General features: G+C 36.6%; 1 protein-coding gene across 3 annotated transcripts; it reads right to left on the reverse strand.

Moving 5' to 3' along the window:
- Nucleotides 1–865: 865 nt before the first annotated feature.
- NUDT12 (nudix hydrolase 12) lies at nucleotides 866–15,728 on the reverse strand. Of its 3 annotated transcripts, none has more exons than XM_070412416.1 (7): nucleotides 15,687–15,728; nucleotides 12,992–13,203; nucleotides 11,871–12,460; nucleotides 9,493–9,660; nucleotides 7,828–7,941; nucleotides 4,938–5,137; nucleotides 866–3,848 (listed from the first exon to the last, which is right to left on the reverse strand). In XM_070412416.1, exons 2-7 carry the CDS (start codon nucleotides 13,195–13,197, stop codon nucleotides 3,738–3,740), a joined length of 1,389 nt encoding a protein of 462 aa, XP_070268517.1. In that variant the 5' UTR covers nucleotides 13,198–13,203; nucleotides 15,687–15,728; the 3' UTR covers nucleotides 866–3,737. The 3 variants fall into 3 exon arrangements, with proteins under 3 accessions (XP_070268517.1, XP_070268516.1, XP_070268515.1); XM_070412415.1 differs by lacking the exon at nucleotides 15,687–15,728 and adding an exon at nucleotides 15,624–15,686; XM_070412414.1 differs by lacking the exon at nucleotides 15,687–15,728 and adding an exon at nucleotides 14,583–15,222.
- Between the last annotated feature and the right edge of the window lie 5,562 nt (nucleotides 15,729–21,290).

Genomic DNA, 21,290 nt, shown 5'->3' on the forward strand with positions numbered 1-21,290 from the left:
TCAGTCCTTTCTGATATTCCTTACCTGATCTTTAAGAGTTAGTCATTTTTCCAACTAAATAAAATATGTAGGCTTCTAATTCTTCTAGTCCTTCCTTTAACAATAAACAAATGAGAAATTCAAAATGCGAAGATTGGTAATATTGGACAAGTAATAAAAACAGACATTAGACTAAATACATAACTTTAAATGTGAAGATAAATTATTGACATGTATATGTAGGTCAGTGTGTGTCAGACATACATACATATATATGACCCAACTTATACAATTAAAAAGATTTAAACAAAAAATTTAAGTCTTCCAATAGAATAACTTTTTAAAAGGTTTTTGTGCTTTTTATTTACATACTAGAGGCCCGGTGCACAAAAATTTGTGCACTTGAGGGGTCCCTCAGCCCGGCCTGTGCCCTCTCGCAGTCTGGGACCCCTTGGGGGATGTCCACCTGCTGGCTTAGGCCCGCTCCCCGGGGGATTGAGCCTAAGCTGGCCGTCAGACATCTCTCTGGCAGCCCGGGAGCCCTCGAGGGATGTCCACTTGCTAGCGGGGAGCAGACCTAAGCTGCAGTCGGACATCCTTAGCGCTGCTGAGGAGGCGGGAGAGGCTCCCACCATCACCGCTGTGCTGGCAGCTGGCCCTGTGGGAGCACACTGACCACCAGGGGGCATCTCCTGCATCGAGCATCTGCCCCCTGGTGGTCAGTGTGTGTCATAGTGACCAGTCATTTCCAGTTGTTCTGCTGTTAGGGTCAATTTGCATATTACCCTTTTATTATATAGGATTAAACAGATAATGACTAAAATTTGTTTTATTCCATATTTTACAGAAGACAAAACATTAAAAACCACACATAACACACAAAACAGAAAATAGATAAAAATTTTAATGTATTGTTACATTCATTTCCAGTAGAATACATTCTTGGCACTTGAACTGCTACCATTTTTTGGCTATTCCTTCTACTTAATGTAGCTATTCACCTCTCAGAGGTTAGCAATTTAAGAATAATTATTAAAACAATAATTTACTTAGATACTGATTTTCCCTGAGTACAGGATTAAATATCAAAAGTAAATTTATAACTACATTTTGTTGATAACTTTGTATTTTACTTTGCTATCCTATTATGGAAACCTGAAATTTTTTATGTAATCTTGGGATCTGTATGTACTAAAAGTACACTTGAAATAAAACTGAACCTTAAGTCATTATACTTCATAATAATCAAGGCAAGTTATTTTCTAAGTATCAATGTAGTTCAGATTTTATTATGTATCTAAATGTCCTGTGTCTTAATTTTGTCTAAAGTCCTGCTATCAATAAGTCTTCATCAATTACTAAGAAAACCATTGTTTAATCAGTAAAATAAAGTTTTATCTAATAAAATTATTTAAGTTAATAAATTTTAGTATCTAAAATGTTAATAATATTTGGTAAACTAAATTTATTATCACCTGTTATTTTGATTCATCCTGCAAATACTTTTAGTAATAGTTTCTACTTCCTATTAGAGCAGAAACCTGCACTAGATTACACAGTATAGACTGTTGTAATTAAGTTACTTAATTGTAATTACAATTAATTGTATTAAAGTTATTTAAATTCACCTTGAATGATTAAATTCACTTTTTAGGATTTCTTTTACCTTATCTATAAAAGAAGGGCAATGAACTATATATATTATCCTTAAACTCTCTTCCAGCGCTAACATACTATAGTATAGAGCCAAATTATATAAATTTATATATTTAAGCATTAGCTTTTAAGACAATTTCAAAACAGCCTTATAAAATATAGTTCTATGTTGCAAAATTGTGAATTACTATAATTTATTTTCTCTAGAATCTTACTGATTCATTTCTAAGATATATTTATTTTACAAAGATTTCTTAGAATGTGATGATTTAAGGCCAAAATAAAAATGTTATATTTGCATTTAATAAAATGAGTAATGGTTATACAATTTTTTGTTAATGCAGATACAACCCGTATCAGAAAGTGCCATAAAGCCAGTGTTACTTAAAAATATGTAAAGCTATCTGACCTTTAAGGAACATTCCTTTCAAATATGTTTAATTTCAGTGATAAAGCACAGAGTCCTGATTTGTCTTAAGACTTTGAGTAGAACAGATTAATTGATAGATTAATTTTAGGTTTAAGGAGGAGGTCCCAGATAAAATAGTATGCTCTCACTTATTCTGATCACTAGTAGAGTTATCAAAATAGAAAATTCTTAACACTGACAAAATAGACTAGTAGCAGCACTGTAACTGTACCACTGCTAGAACAATGGAACCAGGAGAAAACAATTTATTACAATGGGAAGATGAGAAAAAATCAGCTACTGATAACTGAAACTTTATGGTAATGGGAAGATTAAAAAAGCAAGCTCAAAACTCATTAAAATTATTTTGTCTAATTTCTCAAAAAAGATAAGACATAAAGTCAGTTTTTATTAAATACTAGAGGCCTGGTGCATGAATTTGTGCAAGTTGAAAGGAACTGTGGGCCGTGAAGCTGCGGTGGGCACAGGGGCGGGTCTTGGCCCATCCTCCATGCCCCCTCCCGGCACCTCCCACTGTGGCCTCTGGTCCCATCTGCCAGCAGCCCCGCTCCTGCCGCTGCTGCTCCCATGCACTGAAGGTGCCAGCCCCGCTCGCACCCGCTGACAGCGGGGAGTGACTGGGGCCGGCGCCAGCAGTGTGTGCAAGCGGGTCTGGTGCCATCAGCGGGTGTGAGTGGCAGCTGCTGTCCTGATCACCCCTCAGGAGTAGGGGGAGGTGGAGAAGCCCTCAGGGGTGATCGGGGCCAGCAGCCGCCGCTCGCACCCTTTGACAGTGCCGAGCGATTGGGACTGGTGCTGCTTGTCAGCAGTGGGTGCAAGTGGCGGCTCTGGTGCTGGCAGTAGGTGTGAGAGGCGGCTGCCGGCTCCGATTGGCCCTCAGGAGCAGGGGGAGGTGGAGAAGCCCTGAAGGGTGATCGGGGCCGGCAGCTGCCACTCGTACCCGCTGATGGCACTGAGTGATTGGGGCAGTGTGTGGGAACAAAGAATTTTCAGTAACCACCAGAGATCGCCCCAATGACAGCAGCTGGCACCCCACCCTGGTCTGGCTCACCTGCTCCACCATCCCATCGCAGTCAACAACTGCCATGTTCAGCGCTCTGCCGCCTGCTGCCGATGCCCACCATGTTCCACGCGTGCCCCCTGGTGGTCAGCTCACTTCATAGTGACTGATTGTTTGGTTATTCCACCATTCGGTCTATTTGCATATTAGTGTTTTATATATATAGATGTACATCTATTTGAGATTTAAATCTGATATTTGAGAATTCCTTTAGAATATGTTTAATTTCAGTGTTGGGTATTTAATGTCTGGTCTAATGCTTACAAGAGTTTAGGTTACTTACATTTTTAAAACATACTTCTTTACAACATGATTTCTCTTATTAGAAATATGGTTTTGTGAGATAAAATTATGGAGTACAACCAAAAAAACCCAAAAAAACTCTTTACAGAAGGATGATCCAGATTTAACAAAATTTGAGGCAATGTTGTAATTTATAAAGTTAAGAATTCTGTGGTTAAGATGAAAAGTACACTTTGAAAATATTTTAGACACCCAATATGATATTTTGTATTGTGACATTCTAAAGAGCAGTGAATATTTCTAATATCATGTGACGAAATAAGTAGTATTAGAAATCAATTATTACTCAGTCAAAGTCTAGTTATTGATTTAGAGATTGGGGTTCATTCCAATCCAGTGTTTGATTAACTGATGTGCAATCGCTCGGCTTGGTGGCACAAAGAATGCCTGCTGCTTCCCTTTGGTCAGAACATCCACAACCTAAAATATACATAATAAAATGTATTAGGATTTCAACACTCTCATACTTAAATATTACTTCTATGCTTATAGAATTCAACTTAAATGTGAGAACTTTTATAGTGAATAACAACAGTAGAAAGTTATTAACATCTATATTTACCATGCAAAATTTAGTACACCATCTTTAATTGCTTCAATGAGTTTGTGATTCAATTTTTAAAATATTCGAGAAAATAAGGTCATGAAAAAGCTAAGTATATGCTCCACACTTATTTTCAAAGTAAAGTCAACTTTTGGAATAGGTTCCATTTTACAAAATTCTGAAAAAAAATTCTAATTTCTACTTTTGGAGGTTGAGCAAATCAATTTTATTTAGACATAGTCAGAAGGATTTCAGGTGTTCAATACTGAAGTATATCCATTTGTTTTCTATACAAATACTCTGGGTTATAAAAAACACAGCCAAGTAATTTATCTCTCATTATAATATTTAATGGTGTTTCAAAAAGTTCTTGTGAGTTTTTTCATTCTTATCCTTAAGTATATTTTAAACTGAACAAGAATTTTTCACAGATTTTAAGCTTTTTATACTACTAGAGGCCTGATGCACGATAGCCCTACACGGGCAGAGGCCCCGCCCGCCACTGTGGCCAGGGGCCCCTGCCGTCTCTGCCTCGGCCCCCGCCCGTTGCAGCTTTGTCAGGAAGGAAGCATGTCCAGACTAATTAGCATATTATGCTTTTATTATTATAGATTATTATAGATTTTTTGAGAGAAAACTGTTTTAAAGCTATAAATTAAAATACAAAATGTCTAAAAACAATATTCCTGTTTTTCATCTCTGAAATAATGGTTACCTATTTTAAGTCCATTAAAAGGTATTAATCCAAAGGAATGGCATTTGATTAGAAAATGGCACAGAATCAGCATTACTAGAAGAATCTCAGAGAATGACTTAACATAGGACACATTGATTACACTGTAATCCATGCATGATGAGAGGCCTTAGCCATTCATTCAACTTGCTGAAAACAAGTATCTTTGCTGCATGCTTAAACCGATACAGTCAGAGAACAATCAATAGAAGGAAATTAAATTGAACTTTACCTGTTCTCTAGTGAACCAGCGGGCATCCTCTATTTCATTCTTGTCAACTTTAATTTCTGTAGACACTGCCACAGCTAAGCAACCAATCATTAAGGAAGAGGGCATTGGCCATGGTTGACAAGAGACATACTGAACATGGCCAACTTTGACACCACTTTCCTCTTCTACTTCTCTCCGAACAGCATCTTCTATTGTCTCCCCTAATCAAATGGGGCAAAAGAACAAGTAGCTGATGAACATGCCCTGGACATATTGTGTAGGAATGGTTCAAACATTTGGAAATCACTTTGGACAGAAACCCAGTTCAAAGAATCAGAAAGCAGAAGCCTAAAACTAAATTGAAATTCAAGAAAACATTATTTCTTAAAGTTTATGACCACATACAAAATCAAAATACCAACAAACTTTTCATTTCTTAAAGGTCCAAATTTTTAGTTACATTAAAAAAATTAACATATACAACTATCTAGCACCTACCTTTGGCTAAACACTGTAAACATTTTATATATTAATTCATTAATATATTATCACTAAATAGTTATAAATTATAACTATTTTTTAATGGCTAGTCTTTTCCTCACTAAAATCTTCCAACTCTTTTTTCTTATGTTGTCAATTATTACAGATAACTGTTTTCAAAATAGTTAGAAAGCACATAGCACTAAAAGTTTAAAAACCACAGTAAGTGAAATTCAGCATTTTTCTTTTAATATTATTATTTTCCTCTAGATCAGCGATTTTCAACCGGTGTGCTGCAAGAATTTTTAAAACATGCAATACATGACTATTTAGTTAGGGGCATTGACCTCTTTTCCCTTAGGCTGTCAAGTGAAACATGACAACAGCCAACACAACAATAGCTGACCGATGTGAATGCCCTGTCTTGAACAATAAATATATAAGTCATATAACAGAGGTGCATATTATTGGTCATATTGCATAATAAGGTTCAGCCTGATTGGTTAATTCTTTGTACCAGAAATCCTTATATACTATATACAAGTAAAGGCATCTGATTTTTTAAAAAAGTCACTTAGGAGCAAAAAAGATAGGTAGTTACTATTATACTTTTGTAAATCAATCAAGAGTATACGTATTTTATTTGTCAGATTGGCAAAAAATATATTTTATGTGGGATGCAGAATTTTGGTAATTAGTTTATGTGTGCCATGAGATGAAAAAGGCTGAAAATCACTGCTCTAGATGACTGTTGAGTCAGCTTTGATAAAATAAAATGATGCCTATAAATGTACTTAATATTTTGAATTTTTGGAACTGAGAATTAGGATAGAGGGAATGGTTTCTAAGTTAAGTTTATCTGGAAGTTTAGAAATATTGTGCTATTTAAATATAGCTTTCTTTTTAAATAGATTAATACATTTCCTATATTGAAATTAACTTATATTCACAGAAAACAGTGAAAAGATGAGTCATTGACTAGCATAAGATATTTGCAAGACCATAACTAAATAAAGATTATCATACAATACATATTTTAAAACTCCTAAAATCAGTAAGAAAAAAGGATAAACAACCAAAAACAAAAATAGGCAAACAACATAAACATGTACAACTCAGGAGTAAAGAAAACTGGGTGCCTATTATACATTTGGAAAGGATACTCCATCAGCAGGGAAATAAAAATGAAAAATACAGTGACACACTATTTCATATCCATCAGAATGACAAATTAAAAATTTGAAAACTCTAATTTGGTGTAGATTTGGAATAACCGAATACTTCTTGTACCACTAAAAGGAATGTAAATTAGCCGGGACACTGTAGAGAGCAACTTGGCAATAACTAAAAAGGTTAAGATGCTGATATCCTACGATCTAACAATGATACTCTCAGGTATATACTCTAGATAACTCTTGCAAATGTGTGCAAGGAGTGGTATAAAAATATTAATGGCAGTGTTGCTTGTAATAGCAAGAGCTTTGAAATAAATGTCCAACAGCAGAATAAATAAATTGCAGGATATTCATAAATGGAATACTACACAGCACTGAAAAAAGTAATCCAAAGCTATGAGAAGCAGCAGTGATTAAGATCATGGACTCAGAGACAACTGCCCAGGTTTAAGTCCCTGCCCTATCACTTACTACCTGCTTGATTTGGGTCAAGTTGTTCAGCCCCTGTGCCTTTGTGCTCCATCTATAAAACTGCTGAGGATCATATGATTTAATACATGGAAAGCCTTGGGAACAGAGTGAGGCTCTAATATATGTTTATTACTATTATTATCTAGTAATGCAGATTAATATTGGAAGTTTGAGGTTAAACATGTATTAATAGATATATTCATTCATTTATTCTGCAAATATTTATTGAACTCCTACTATGTAAGAGGCACTGCTTTAAGGGTTTGGGACATACCAATGAATAAAACAAAGTCCTTGCCCTTATGGAACTTACTTTCTGGTAAAAGCAGATAAATAGAGATAGACAAATAGATACATACAAAAATATATACATACATACATACATACCATGTTAGGTGGTGATGAGTGCTATAGCAAAAAATCTGGCAGGATAACAGGAATTGTGAATGCAGGCTATGGGGCTAAGGAATGCATTTGGGGCTACCAGGGAAGATATATTTGAAAAGATGACAGCTGAGTCTAGCACAGAAGGAAGTGAGGTGTAAGTCATGCTGCTATCTTGGGTAACAGAAATATATGAAAGAGCAAGTATTGAATTTTAAAACACAAAATTATTCCATTAGTAAAAACAAAAGTTGTATCATTTAAAATACAAAGAAAATATGTAAACATAATGATTTTATTGAATTTATCAAAGATTATTTCTCAAATGCTGCCTAAAATATTTATTTGGAAATTATATGTTAAATAAAAATCATTACAAAAATTATTTTTAAAAAGCTTACCAGGTTCAATAAAGCCAGCAAGGCAAGTAAACATGCCTGGAGGAAATCTTTTCTGCCTGCCTAAAAGACATTTGGTCCCATCTGGATGAATAACTTGCATGATTACTACTGGATCTATTAAAAAAAAATTGGATGTATGAATAACAGGAAAAAATAATTTCCACTCATTCTGTATATATAGTCACTGTCTAGTACAGTGATGGCGAACCTATGACACGTGTGTCAGAGGTGACACGCGAACTCATTTTTTTGGTTGATTTTTCTTTGTTAAATGGCATTTAAATATATAAAATAAATATCAAAAATATAAATCTTTGTTTTAACTATGGTTGCAAATATCAAAAAATTTCTATATGTGACACGGCACCAGAGTTAAGTTAGGGTTTTTCAAAATGCTGACATGCTGAGCTCAAAAGGTTCGCCATCACTGGTCTTGTAGGATAATTAAAAGGTATATCTACTGTAAGAACAAGACTTGTCTAGTTACAAGAGATTGTTTCTTTCTGCCTAATGACAGTATTTTAGGGAAGTTATATAGAATACTGTCAGTAGGTAAAAGATCAGTTTTGTCCTCATTTTAATAACATTTATTGTGTACTTATGGTATGCTAGGCATATTTTTAAAAAATATATTTTTATTGATTTCAGAGAGAAAGGGAGAGGGAGACATCAATGATGAGAGAGAATCACTGACTGACTGCCTCCTGCATGCCCCTACTAGGGATTGAGCCCGCAACCCAGGCATGTGCCCTTGATGGGAATTGAACTCGGGACCCTTCAGTCCACAGGCTGACACTCTATCCACTGATCCAAACCAGCTAGGGCTCTTATTTTTTTATAAGAAAAAAGTGTGAGTAGATAATACATGGCATGAATAAAATTCAAATTTTACCATAGTAAATGTAGTGGATTTTCCTTTCCCTTCCATCCTAATCCGTAATGAAATGTTTTTAAAGCTAAGGTAGTTCTGTGATTACATCTAAGCTATTAAAAAATACATATACATATAAATTAAACACAGTCATGTCTCCGGACATCACTTATCTAGTGAATTATCCTCTCTATATCATGACTGAGATCCAGGAATCAGCTGTAAAAGGTTCCCGAGCAGTAAAAATAAATGTCACTAAGCCATGCACTTTACTTACTCCTAGGAGACCTCTTCAGGTGTTGCTTACTTAGTCTGTCTATTCTTTCTCACAGTTTGATAGGGCTGGGTTATCAGATTTCTAAACCAAAAGCAGTCTCAAAGCAATTAGGAGCAGAGAAAATATAGGCAGACACCAGCAGTTATGAGAAGCTAGCTCCAGACTGTACTGCTTGGGTGATGCCTCAAACAGGTACTAAATTGTTAGGGCTTCTTTTTTGGTGTCTCTGAACTAAGTGGACCCAGATTGGTGGGCTTTTGAAATCGTGTATCTCTCAACACATCAAATTCATACTGATTAACCCAGAGTTAAGAAATGGCTAATTATGTACAATGTCCTTTACTTAAAATTCATGAAAGTATGCAATAACTTAATACTTATAGACTTCATGGTTAAATTAAGCATGCTTTTAACAAAAAGGTCAACCCTTCAGCAACTGAAAATCTTGTCTTTCAAAAATGTCTTATTCCTCAAGATTCCAGGTGGCTGAGATTTCACTGTAAAAGAAAAGGCTTACCAACTCTTGGATATGATGTATTGTGAACGCCATGGAGGCTAGGGCAGTCTTCTTTTAAGCATACTCTTTTATATCCACCTTCTTCAATTTTAGTTGCACTTCCACAGGTTGGGCAGAACTTGTATCTACTGTGCCAGGCAAGAACGGATCTTGCTTGAGCTACAACTCCTTTTTGAGAAAAACAAAAAGTTTTAATTCTGTGAAAAATTATAAACAAGTTAATCATAAGTAAAATATTCTTGAGTCATAATAAAGACATATGGTATAAATGTTCTTAAGTCATAATAAAGAATATACTTTTGAATAGCGGTGTGATCAAGAGTTTAGTACTCCTATTTTGATGACGTGTACATTTTTTTAAAGTAAAAGATTTAATGCTACATATGACAAATGAAAATTAGATTTAACTTTAATTTGAATTAAGAAAATATAACTCATATAAGATAGATGTACTAACATCCATCTTATACACTGTATTAGCTCAGACTTTTACTACAGATGATTTTGAAATTTTGGATATACAAGGTGTATAGTGACTCTACAAATAGTAAGTTTATAATGGAGACTTTTCTAAAAATACATTACAAAGGCTGTTCCTAACTTGGACTTGAACAAAAAAGGCAATATTACAAACTGTTGGTACCCATCTCTACCTTGATGACTGACTAAGCCCCTACTGGTCCATGTCACTGTGGAACCTATCCTGTTTACAACTGGAAACGGCGCATAATATTAAAAAAATAATGCTGTTTACAACATTCATATCCTTGGAAGAGCCTTCCCCATTACCTAAGGCAGTGGTCGGCAAACCGCGGCTCGCGAGCCACATGCAGCTCTTTGGCCCCGTGGCATGGGCCACGAAGTTTCAATCGCACTGTACATGCGTGCCCACATGTGGTATTTTGTAGAAGAGCCACACTCAAGGGGCCAGTTTGCTGACCACTGACCTAAGGGAAGGGGGAACACTGACAAGTGACCCCTTCATCACCTCCCATTAACTTCTCATTCTATCATAATCTAGCTTCTTTCCTTCCACTCCACTGATACTCCTCTTGTCAAAGTCACCAAAACCTTCATTCTCTCCAAACCAAAGATCTTTTAAAAAACCACAAAAACTTTGTCTTTGTCTTACTCATATTCTCAACGGCATTCAATCCATTTGACCAGTATCTCCAAAAAATACTCTGCTCTCATGGTTTCCACTTTTGATGGCTCCTCTCTTTCTACCTGACCTTTAAATTGAGAGGGATTGAGGTATGATTCTGAGATTCTCTTTCTTTCTTGCTCTCAACTCGAAGTAATCTCAGTAGTTTCCTGGGATTCAAAAACCATCTTTGTTTTGATGACTCCCATATGGGTATCACCAGTTCAGGCCTCTCCTCTCCTCTTTCCAGATTCTAATATCCTCTAAAATTTAGCATGCTTAAAACTAGTATCTTGATTTACTTACTTTAACTCTCTCCTGCTTCCCTTGTTCTACTCATCACCCTATATTATTTTATTTAAAAAATAGTATCACTATTTACCAAATTATTAAAGTCTCAAGCCTAGCAGTTGTTCCTTATCTTTTCCTTCATTATTATATACTCTATCCTCATTCCAATAAGTACTGTTAATTTTCTCTCAAAAAATATATCTTGAATGTACCTCCTTTTCACCATCTCTAATATTATTACCTTAATTTAGGTCATAGTCCAAGTTACTATCATCTCCCTCTCACTTATAATAGTCTCAACATACTGATAAAGCCCTATCAGTCCTACCACCATAATATCTCAAACTCTCTCTCTCTCCTGCCACTCTACTAATCCAAGCCAATAAAATATCTTACCTGGGATGCAGTAATTGCTAATCACCTCACAACAAGACTCCTGAATTTCATACTTAATTGCCTACAATTCATGATCTACAAAGCAGCCAAAGTGAGAGTTTTTTTTTTCTTTTCTTAAACATAGGTTTAGGTCAGGTTATAATATTTAAATGGAACTTAGACTAACATCTCTAGGTTCTTATCATGACTTGAAAGGCCCCACATGAACTGGCATACCCAGCAACAGAAAAAACGAAATAGTCCAAGTCTTTGCCATCATGCTCACTGTACACCAGGTGCTCACTGTTCACTGAAGAATCAAATGAAACCATCATGCTTTAGGGTTAATTCTGGGGAAATCTGTCTTGGCTGATTAAGACTGCTGTAACTGCCCAGGAGAGTAGTCCCCTAGGGTGAGAGCTTTACAAGGTTTCTAATGAAGATATAGCTTGATTTCATTGCTTACTGAAAAAAGCATGCCCTCTAGAAACTGTAGATACATACAACTCCAATAGAGTTCCAAAGACCAGATTATCATCAATACAAGTATAGAGTGTTCACTTCTTACCAGCTTCATTTTCTTTCAGTTGCAGAAGAGCTGGCATTGGAGGATGAAGAAAATAACAATTTTCATGTCTTTGCTTAAATTCTTCAGCAGCAACAGGATCTATACCTAGAGCAAACCAGGCAACCAACCCATCTTCTTCTTCTCTTGGGACTTCCCCAGTATAATTAAGTAACTCTTTTTTCATTTCAAGTTCTACTCCAAGGAAAATCAAGGTGATCTTTTCAGGCTGAGCCAAATAATCCTTTATATCTGTGTAGTTCAGCTGACAAAGCCTGACTTCTGGCTGTTGGGAACTTTCTTTGTTGCCACCCAGAGTAACCAAGGGATTTAAATCTGAGAAAAGTATATAAACTGTGGCTGGATGGCTTTCTTTAGCTAGTAGCCAGTCAGAATTATTTCTTTTTTCACTTTTCCGGTCCAACAGCGTTTTGCCAAAATAATTTTCACATTCTTCTACTTCATTGGTTAGGAACCAAGGCTTCTTCCCACCTTTATTATTAGCTAGTAAGTTAGCTATATGCTTGTAACCCCAAAATTTAGCAATATCCAGTGCAGTCTGCCTTGATTTGTTGACAATGGATCTGTCACACCTATAGATAAAAGGAAAAATATAATAGGAAACAAATGTTTTCTCCAGTATTTACTTAATATTTTCAGATGCATATTATAGTGCCTTTATTTAATGCTTACATAGATTTTTTTCATTTATTACATAATTTACAAGTGGGAAGGTTAAAAGAAATAATCATAAATGATGAAAAGTTATAGATAGTGGATATTTCAATTTTCTGGAGAATTACAAAATTAAAAAGCAGTATGTGCTATGAGATATTAAAATTTTACAATAGTAGTCATTGTGGGTAAATTCACATTTTCTGTTTTGGAAAAAATATTAGATTAACTCCTAAGTTTGCTTTGCTATTAAGAATGAAAAGTTAATGCATCAGTAAAGTTACAAGCTTTTAGTTAGAAATTATGCTATATTTTTATATCACAAAACTGATCAATGAGTTATTTACATGTCCGATGATATAAATAATGGCTACAAGAAAATTTTGAAAAGATGTAACCCAGAAATTAAACCATATAATCCTTCAGGTGATAAAGTCTCAAATGTTTACCCTTTCTCAAGTAGAAATTGGACAACATCTGGGTGCCCATTCCTTGCAGCATACATTAAAGCAGTCCAGCCATTTTCAGAAGTTTCATTGAGAAGAGATGGAGAATGACTGAGTATTACTGTTAACCTGGCAATATCTCCTTCTGCAGCTGAATAGTGAAATTGAGAAACTATTTCTTGCTTTGGATTTCTTTTTATAGAAGACATTTCTTCCTTAAAAAAAGGAAAATAGAAAAAAAACTCATTTGCAATTGTTCTTCATATCAACAATTGAACATTATCTGAGTGCTGATATAATTAGAATAATTATGGTCTCTAAAACATAATTAGCAAAAGGTAATTAGCAGTCAACTGTCATCACAGCATACATTTCAAAGTTGTCATCAGTTGGGAATTCTAAATATGATTCAATATGAGGGATATATACATAACATACAGATCTTTGGTAATACAATGGGAGAGGGACCAGGTACAGCTTTACAAAGAGAAGCAGGTATTTGAAGTAGACCAGACATACTTCAATGGGAGGAGGGCTTAAAGCAGATAGAAGTAAAGGCAGAAGTTTTTAGCAGATGACAAGTAGTATTTCCCTTAGGTTTGCAGGTACCAGAAACAGGTTCCTGTCCTCAGAGAAATTAAGAACCTTTAACAAATTATTAAACAGCTAAGTTCCTCAGGAAAACCATGTATTGCTTTCCCTTGCACAATTCTGCAATCTATCTGCAATTGATTTTTGTTTAAGGTGTGAGGTAAGGGTCAACATACATTTTTATCTCATAGAATAATCCATATGACTTAGTATCATTCTTGAAATTACTATGTTGTCCTTTTGTACTGCAGTATTATCTTTGTCATAAATCAGATGACCATATATTTTTTTAATTTATTGGACACTGTTCTAATGGTCACTTTGTCTACCCTTGAATCACAGAAACTTTTTAAACCCTTAACTTTGTCTGCTTTGTCACACTGCTGTTTCAGTAAGAAAAAAATATAAAACATAATTGTTTCATATCTCTTAATAAATGTTGCCTAAACATGGGTTAAATGTGGTAGGGCACAAACTGAGCTATTTTTGGTGGAAATGGTTCATGTTTTAGTTGTCTATGAATTCCTCAAAGTACCCTTTTCTTAATGTGTAATTTTTTTTCTATGAAATGCAGTTAATATTTGGGTTTCTACTATTCTAAGCAATAGATATTTATGCTAAAGGAAGGAAAGATTAGAATCCATATTTTTTGAAAGCAGTTTTCTTTAGGGTTCTGACACTACAAATTTGGCAGATTAATTTTATAGTATGAGTAGGGGGGAAATGGACGAGAGAGTAACTTTAGTTTTGTTTACCTCTCTTGTTTGTATCTTTGAACTACTTATAAGTAAGTAGGTAAAAACTATAAACAGGTGAAATATATTCACAGGAATGTAAACATTTGAATAAAACCTAATAATGAAAATCTGTTTATAACTTAATTGAAAGTGACTTCGGTATTAGAAAACAATTTTTTTCTTTAGATTTAGTTTAAAATTTACCTGACCACTGTCTTCATATTGAGCTTTCTAAATGCTTTAAAAATATTCTAATAAAGACACACCTTTTAAGGACTTTGTTTCGAAGCACTGCCATGTACAGACTGACGTGTCGTCTCCCTTCTGCATTGCCTTTCTCTGAAATTTCCTCGCTGTAAAATCTCAGCATATGGGTCCTTTAGTTTGGTTTGCTGTGAGCAATATTTCACTGCCTGGTTTATGAAGTCGTGGTCACTGCCTCCCCCTCCCCACAGGCCGCTCCAAGGGGCTAAAAACTGTCCTCCGAAGCACAGCCCCGCTCAGCAGCCCCGGCGCCAGGCTCACGGTAGCCCAGTGTTTTCAGGAGGAAGGCTTTGGAAACGCACACGTTCCCCCTTAGCTCAGGGCATGAAAGCGACCGAGAAATAGCGCCGTTATTCATCCCGTTTACTTTCCCGTCTCACTGACAGGTCCTCCATGGGGTGCGCACTGGAAGGCAGGGCGGGTGACTCAGTTCCCTAACTGCTGCCCCGCTCCCGAGAGGGGCATGGGCTGTTAGGAGAGGCCATCTAACAGAATCGCAGGTTTCACCGGTCTTAGGGTTGACCCAAACCAACACCCACTGTTTCTGATGTTGCTAACTCGGACCATGGCTCGCCCACGGTCCGGGGCTCAGGGGAGGCAGGGCGGCCCTCCAATGGGGCTCTGTCCCCAGTCACCCACCGCTGCCCACCCGACCCCCTTCCCGGCACCCAGGGCGGCCCTTTAACCAGCGGGCGCCACCCGCGCCGGTCTCTTCAGAGGGTCCAATGCCCGAAACAGTTGATTTTCTCGCCACTACTGTGAGCGTCCTTTTAATGGGAAACCAAATCGAGGCAGCGTTTCCTTTCACCGCTTCAGAGACCGGGCTGGGAAGGCCCCCAGGGGCCCCGCGGCGCTGCGCTCCCTCCCGGCCAGGCGGCGGGGTCACCGCTCCTTCGCCCGCGCCCAGGGCGAGGCTGCGCCCCACGACCCGCAGGCCCGGCGATTCGGGGGGTGGGTGAGGGAGGGGGAAGGGCAGAGGGCATGGAGACTGGTCCCCGGCCCCAGACCCGGCCGACCGCCTGGCTCGCCGCTGCGCTACTAACCAAGCGAAGACCAGAACAGCAGAAAACGGGATGTGCTCAGAAGACTGGAAAACACACACTTACTCTTCCCGGAGCCGGATAAAACCTTCCTGACTTCCGGTAAAGGGCCGGTGACCTCGCACGGCTTTATGGGAGATGTAGTTTGAAGGTCCAAGGCTGTGTGCCACCCTAGAAGGGGTGGGGTTTTGGAGGAAGACAGTCCTATCGCACACGAGTTCCAGGCTAGGACAACAGGCTTCCTGGAGGTGAGTGAAGGATTGGTGAGTCTTCCAGGTGAGATGTGTGGAGTGTGGTGCTGGCTTGGAAAACTCGAGATCTGTGGAATGGACTTAAGTTTTCCAGTAATTTGCACCAGTCGATAGAGTCCAATGCAATGGAGAGCTCAACGCATTCTTTCATGTTAAAGAAAATTGGAATATGACTTGGACCAAGACTTTCCAGTACATGACCTTACATAAGCTGTTGGCCTCTGAACCTCAACCTCCTCATGTGAAAAATGGTGCCATGTGTTGATGCCCACCAAGTGCCCACAACACACCTCCTTGGGTTGCTGTGAGGTTTAAATGGGATAATGCATGCAGTGCTAAGTCTATAGCTAGTACCCTCAACACAATTATTATTGCCGCTGTTGTTTATTATGCTCCAATAACCTACAGAGGTTATGTGAGTCCGAGATTACAAAGATAGGTGTTGGCAGTCTTCTAACGTCCAGATTTTTTCTTTACTAAATTGTCTCTTGGGCAATCAGCAGCAATGAAGGAGTCAGGAGTTCTAAACCACATGGCCAGCGATAGTCAAGGTGAGGAAAGGTCACCCTATAATACTGTGTTTCCAGTTTTGTCTGTTGCTAGGCACCCAGAGCTTTGGCCCTGGTGACCTTCTGTACCTGGCCTATCCTTTCTACTCTGCTCTTGTCTAACTATCCAATATATCAATTAGAAGCTTATCACAGTGAAGTTTTCTGTTCCTGTCAACATCGTACTTTTACAACTGCTCTTTTTAGCTTTATTTATGCTTCTGTCCGTCAATAGTTGCCTTCAGTCCTTAATGATTTCTGTGATTAGGCAAGAGGTTAGAAATACTAAGTTTTAGTTAATTCACTAGGAATATCCAATCTTGCTATTCCAACATATGTTAAGTAAACAGATTAGTAAAAAAAGTTAATATATTAGTAATATAGCATAAATAATTATTAATATATAATCTTCCAGTCCTTTAGATTCTTTTGAAGTAAATTCTAGATACCATGTTATTTTACTAATAAATATTTAAGAATAAAACTTTTGGAATTATGAGTATATATAATATAAAAGGTGTTTAAAAAAATTTCTACAATATCATTAATGCAACTTAAATTTTACAATAATTCTGTAATATGAGGCATTCAGTATCAAATTTTATCATCTCATAAATTTTATTTTACATGTTTTACTCAAATCAGAACCTAAACAAAATCTCCACATTACATTTGATGATTTGATCATCTTTTGCTTTATAGAATCTCCCACATTTTGAGTTTTGCAAATTGTATTCCTATGATGTCCTTCTGTATTTCTTGTAAACTGGTAGTTAAATCTACAAGACTATCCAGATTAAGCCTTTTTTAAAAAAAAAAGATTTCATAGGTGTTATTATTTCCTTCCTGTTGTATTACATTAAGAGGCAAATACTGTCTGGTTGTCTTTCTTTTTGTCATGTTATAATTGGTTATTGAGTTCAGATGTTATCAACCTGATAAAGTTTGTGATAAATTTTTTTCATGGATTTTTCAGCTAATAGTTTTAGCAGCCATTGATGATTATCACATAGGTCCATTATTTCATTTAGAGTTTCAAAATGGCGATATTCCAATTTGATTATTCATTCTACATTTACTAACAAATTCTTTTATAATAACTTTGCCTCATTAAATATCTGTACAGTTATACAGGAAGATTAAGATAAATGTGTAGTTTTCTCCATCATTTCCTAGTTTTCAGAATAATGAGTTAGTTCCTTATTGTCCTTCAAGTTTTTAAATATGTTTATGAACTCATGGATGTTAAAATTTTAAGTATCTTTTATGTCATTGAAGATATTATTTAAAAAGGATTTTAATAATATTTATTATTTTGATGTTCAAATTGTTTCTTCTTTGGCTAGTGGGAACCCCTCAAGTGGGCTAAATTCTTTTGACCACACGACTATAGTGTTTGATAGCTTACTTCCTTTCTGGCATGAAAACGTATTTTACACTCATCTTGTAAATATTCTGGACAGACCCTGCCTGGCCATTGTGGCTCCTTGAACATTGTCCATGCACCAAGAGGTCATGGGTTTGATTTCTGTTCAGGGCACATGCCCAGGTTGTGGGCTCAATCCCCAGTAGGAGAGGGGTGGGGTGTACAGGAGACAGAGATAAATGTTTCTCTCGCATCAAAGTTTTTATCTCTCTTTCCCTCTCTCTCCCTCGCTAAAATCATTAAAAACGTATTTTTAAAAATATCTGGCCCTGGCCAGTTTTGCTCAGTGGTTAGAATATTGACCTTCAGACTGAAGGGTCTTGGGTTCAGTTCAGGTCAAGGGCATGTACCTTGGTTGCTGGCTTGATCCCCAGCCCTGGTGGGGCATGTGTGGGAGGCAACCAATGGATGTCTCTCTCTCACATCGACTTCTCTCTCTCTCTCTCTCTCTCTCTCTCTCTCTCTTCCTCCCTCCCTTCTAGTCTTTCTAAAAATCAATGGAAAAAATATTCTTGGGTGAGGATCAAAAATTTTTTTTAAAAAATTTTATGGAATTTATTGGTGTGACATTGGTTAATAAAATTATATAGGTTTCAAATGTGCACTTCTATAATACATCATCTGTATATTGTATTGTGTGTTCACCACCCAAGGCAATCTCTTTCCATCACCATTTATCCACCCTTTACCCTCTTCTATCTCCCCCAACTCCCCTTTCCCTCTGGTAATCACCATGCTTTTGTCTGTGTCTATGAGGTTTTTTTGTTTTGTTTTGTTTTTGTTAACCCCTTCACCTTTTTCTTCTAGCCCCCCCAACTTCCCTCCCCTCTGACAGCTGTCAGTCTGTTTTCTGTATCTATGAGCCTGTTTCTATGTTTGTATATTTTATTCATTAGATTTTACATGTAAATGAAGTCATATGGTATTTGTCTTTCTCTGACTGGCTTATTTCACTTCAGATCCATCCATGCTGTTGCAAAAGGTATAATATCCTTTTTTTTTTTTTTTACTGTCGAGTAATGTTCCATTATGTAAATAAATATACCATTTTATCCTACAAATTTAGTGAAAATCCATTATCACTTTCCCTTAACCAGAAAGAAACTTGATTTTATGGCAATATAGAAATAAAAGTTTATGTAGATAATTTTACTTGGTAATTAATCTTATACTGTTTTAAGGTATGTCTTATTCTTGCCACACATAGCTTTTAAATTTTTGTATTAATGCTTTATATATTTTTGCCTTTTTCTCTAATAAATTATAAAATTTAAAATTAAGAATGTCAGATATTTTAAAAACCGTCTACAGTAATAGCTGCTTTTCTTTCACATATAAGGCACTTAACAGTTGGTGGTTGATAAGGATGAGGTATGCTGGGAACTATGCTTTAACTCCACACAATGTAGAGGTGAATTCAATACAAGTGAGGGGATCTTGAGCTCCACATACGGTCCTTGATAGAAGATAATTTCACATGTAACTAGAGATAGGGGCATTTATAATTTACATACATCAGACAAAAATTCTACATTTTTTGAATACACCAAGTTTGCTCCTTTCCCTCCTTTTAAAATACTCTTCTGGCAGATTTCCCAGGCCCCGCTCAAGAGTACCCGCCTCCCTAGATGACTGCTCTTCTGATTTCTATCTCCATAAATTAGCTTTGTCAGTTTTCTTTTTTAAATTTAGGTATAATTGACATACAACATTTTATTAGTTCCAGGTGCATACACAATGATTTGATAGTTGTATATATTGTGAAATGATCACTACAGTAAGTTTAGTTAACATCTGTTACCATACCTAGTTATAGAATTTAATTTTTTTTGTAATGACAACTTTTAAGATCTCTTAGTAATTTTCTATTATGCAATACAGTATTATTAACTATCATTCTGTACATTACATCCCCATGACTTACTATATAGCTGGAAATTTGTACCTTTTTATTCCCTTCACTGATTTTGCCCACCCCTCACCTCTGGCAACCACCAATATGTTCTCTGTATCTATGAACTTGGATTTTTTATTTTAGATGTTAACTGTAGGCTTGTCATATATGGACTTTATTATGCTGAGGTACATTCCCTCTATACCTACTTTCTTGAGAGCACTACAAAAATTCCATATTTTGACCTGAATGGTTTAATCCGGCTATAGATATATGTAATTTTTTTGTGTTGTATACTCAAAGATTTATGTGTTATAAATTTAGATTTATGCACTTTATTGTATGTAAGTGATAAAGAAGTAAATAAAATGGAGATATCTAAAAAATACTCTTCCCTTAGATTTTCTAATTGCAGTCTCCTTGCCATTCATATATCACTCAAATATTTTTAGAGGACTTCTCTGATCACCCAGTTTACAGCAACTCTCCTACTGATATCTTCTTATTTTGGGCATTATTCTTTTTGATAATTCTTGTTTCTGATGCTTATTTATTGTTTTTCCCTATTAGAATGTGAACTACTACATGAGAAGGCCCTAGTTTATCTCATTTACTGCTGTTTTCTCAGTATCTGGAATTTTGATTGGTATATGATGGAAATATTAAGTGAATATTTGTTGATGTTGAATAAATGGTGGTTTTCATATAAAGTTAAATATATTTTTGATGTTGCTGCCATACCTAGGAGTTAGAATTTCTCCATAACATTGAGCAGGCATGCATCTAACTTTTCTGTGGTCATGTTTATTGGTGTGTTTATGGAATTTAGTCAGGGAAATAATTGATCTAGTTGTTTCCTTGTCTCATTGTCTAGTGAAGTAAAATAGATGATAAACAATTGCATGCTCTATAATAGAGTGAAGACAAATGAAAACACATTTACAGGCCAGGGTTAGAAAAGGTGTAGTGGTGAGCCTTAAAGTGCTTACCAGTGTGTTGTTCCCTCTCTTTCCAGAGCTTCTTTATAGCTAGGCAACGCACTGTGCACACAAGGGGTGCTCTTCTGGGCCAAAGCAATCAGGAGAGAGTAAATTGCCCTCTAGATCTTTGTTACCTCGTATGGCAGTCTAGGTATGGAATGTGAAGATGACCAGGTCACCAGGAGCTAGGACTGGCATTCTTTCTTGGGAGGGAGCTGCCATGGGGAGCTGCCAGGGTCGCAATGGACTTTGCATGAGCAAGAAATAAAGCTTTTGGCGTACACCACTGACATTTCGGGGTTAAGTTACTACCTTGCCATGACTTAATCCATTCAGAGTGACACAAGAGACAACAATAACCTCCGAAATGAGTTTTGAAAAGCCAGGAACAATGACAGGACAAAATCTGGTTTTTTTGGGGGGCATTTCCTTTCCTTTTTGCCAGGGTAGGACCAAGGTAGAGCTAAAAGCAGATTAATAGATCAGGAGGTTTTAGATTCTGCTAAGTTACAGATATGTCAGAAAAACAGACCATAAATCCTGATATTCTAGGGGCCTGGTAGGCAGAGTG

This window comes from Myotis yumanensis, unplaced genomic scaffold (assembly GCF_028538775.1).
Source record: "Myotis yumanensis isolate MYYU_CA2020_CCGP unplaced genomic scaffold, mMyoYum1.0.hap1 SCAF_4, whole genome shotgun sequence".
NCBI lineage: Eukaryota > Metazoa > Chordata > Mammalia > Chiroptera > Vespertilionidae > Myotis > Myotis yumanensis.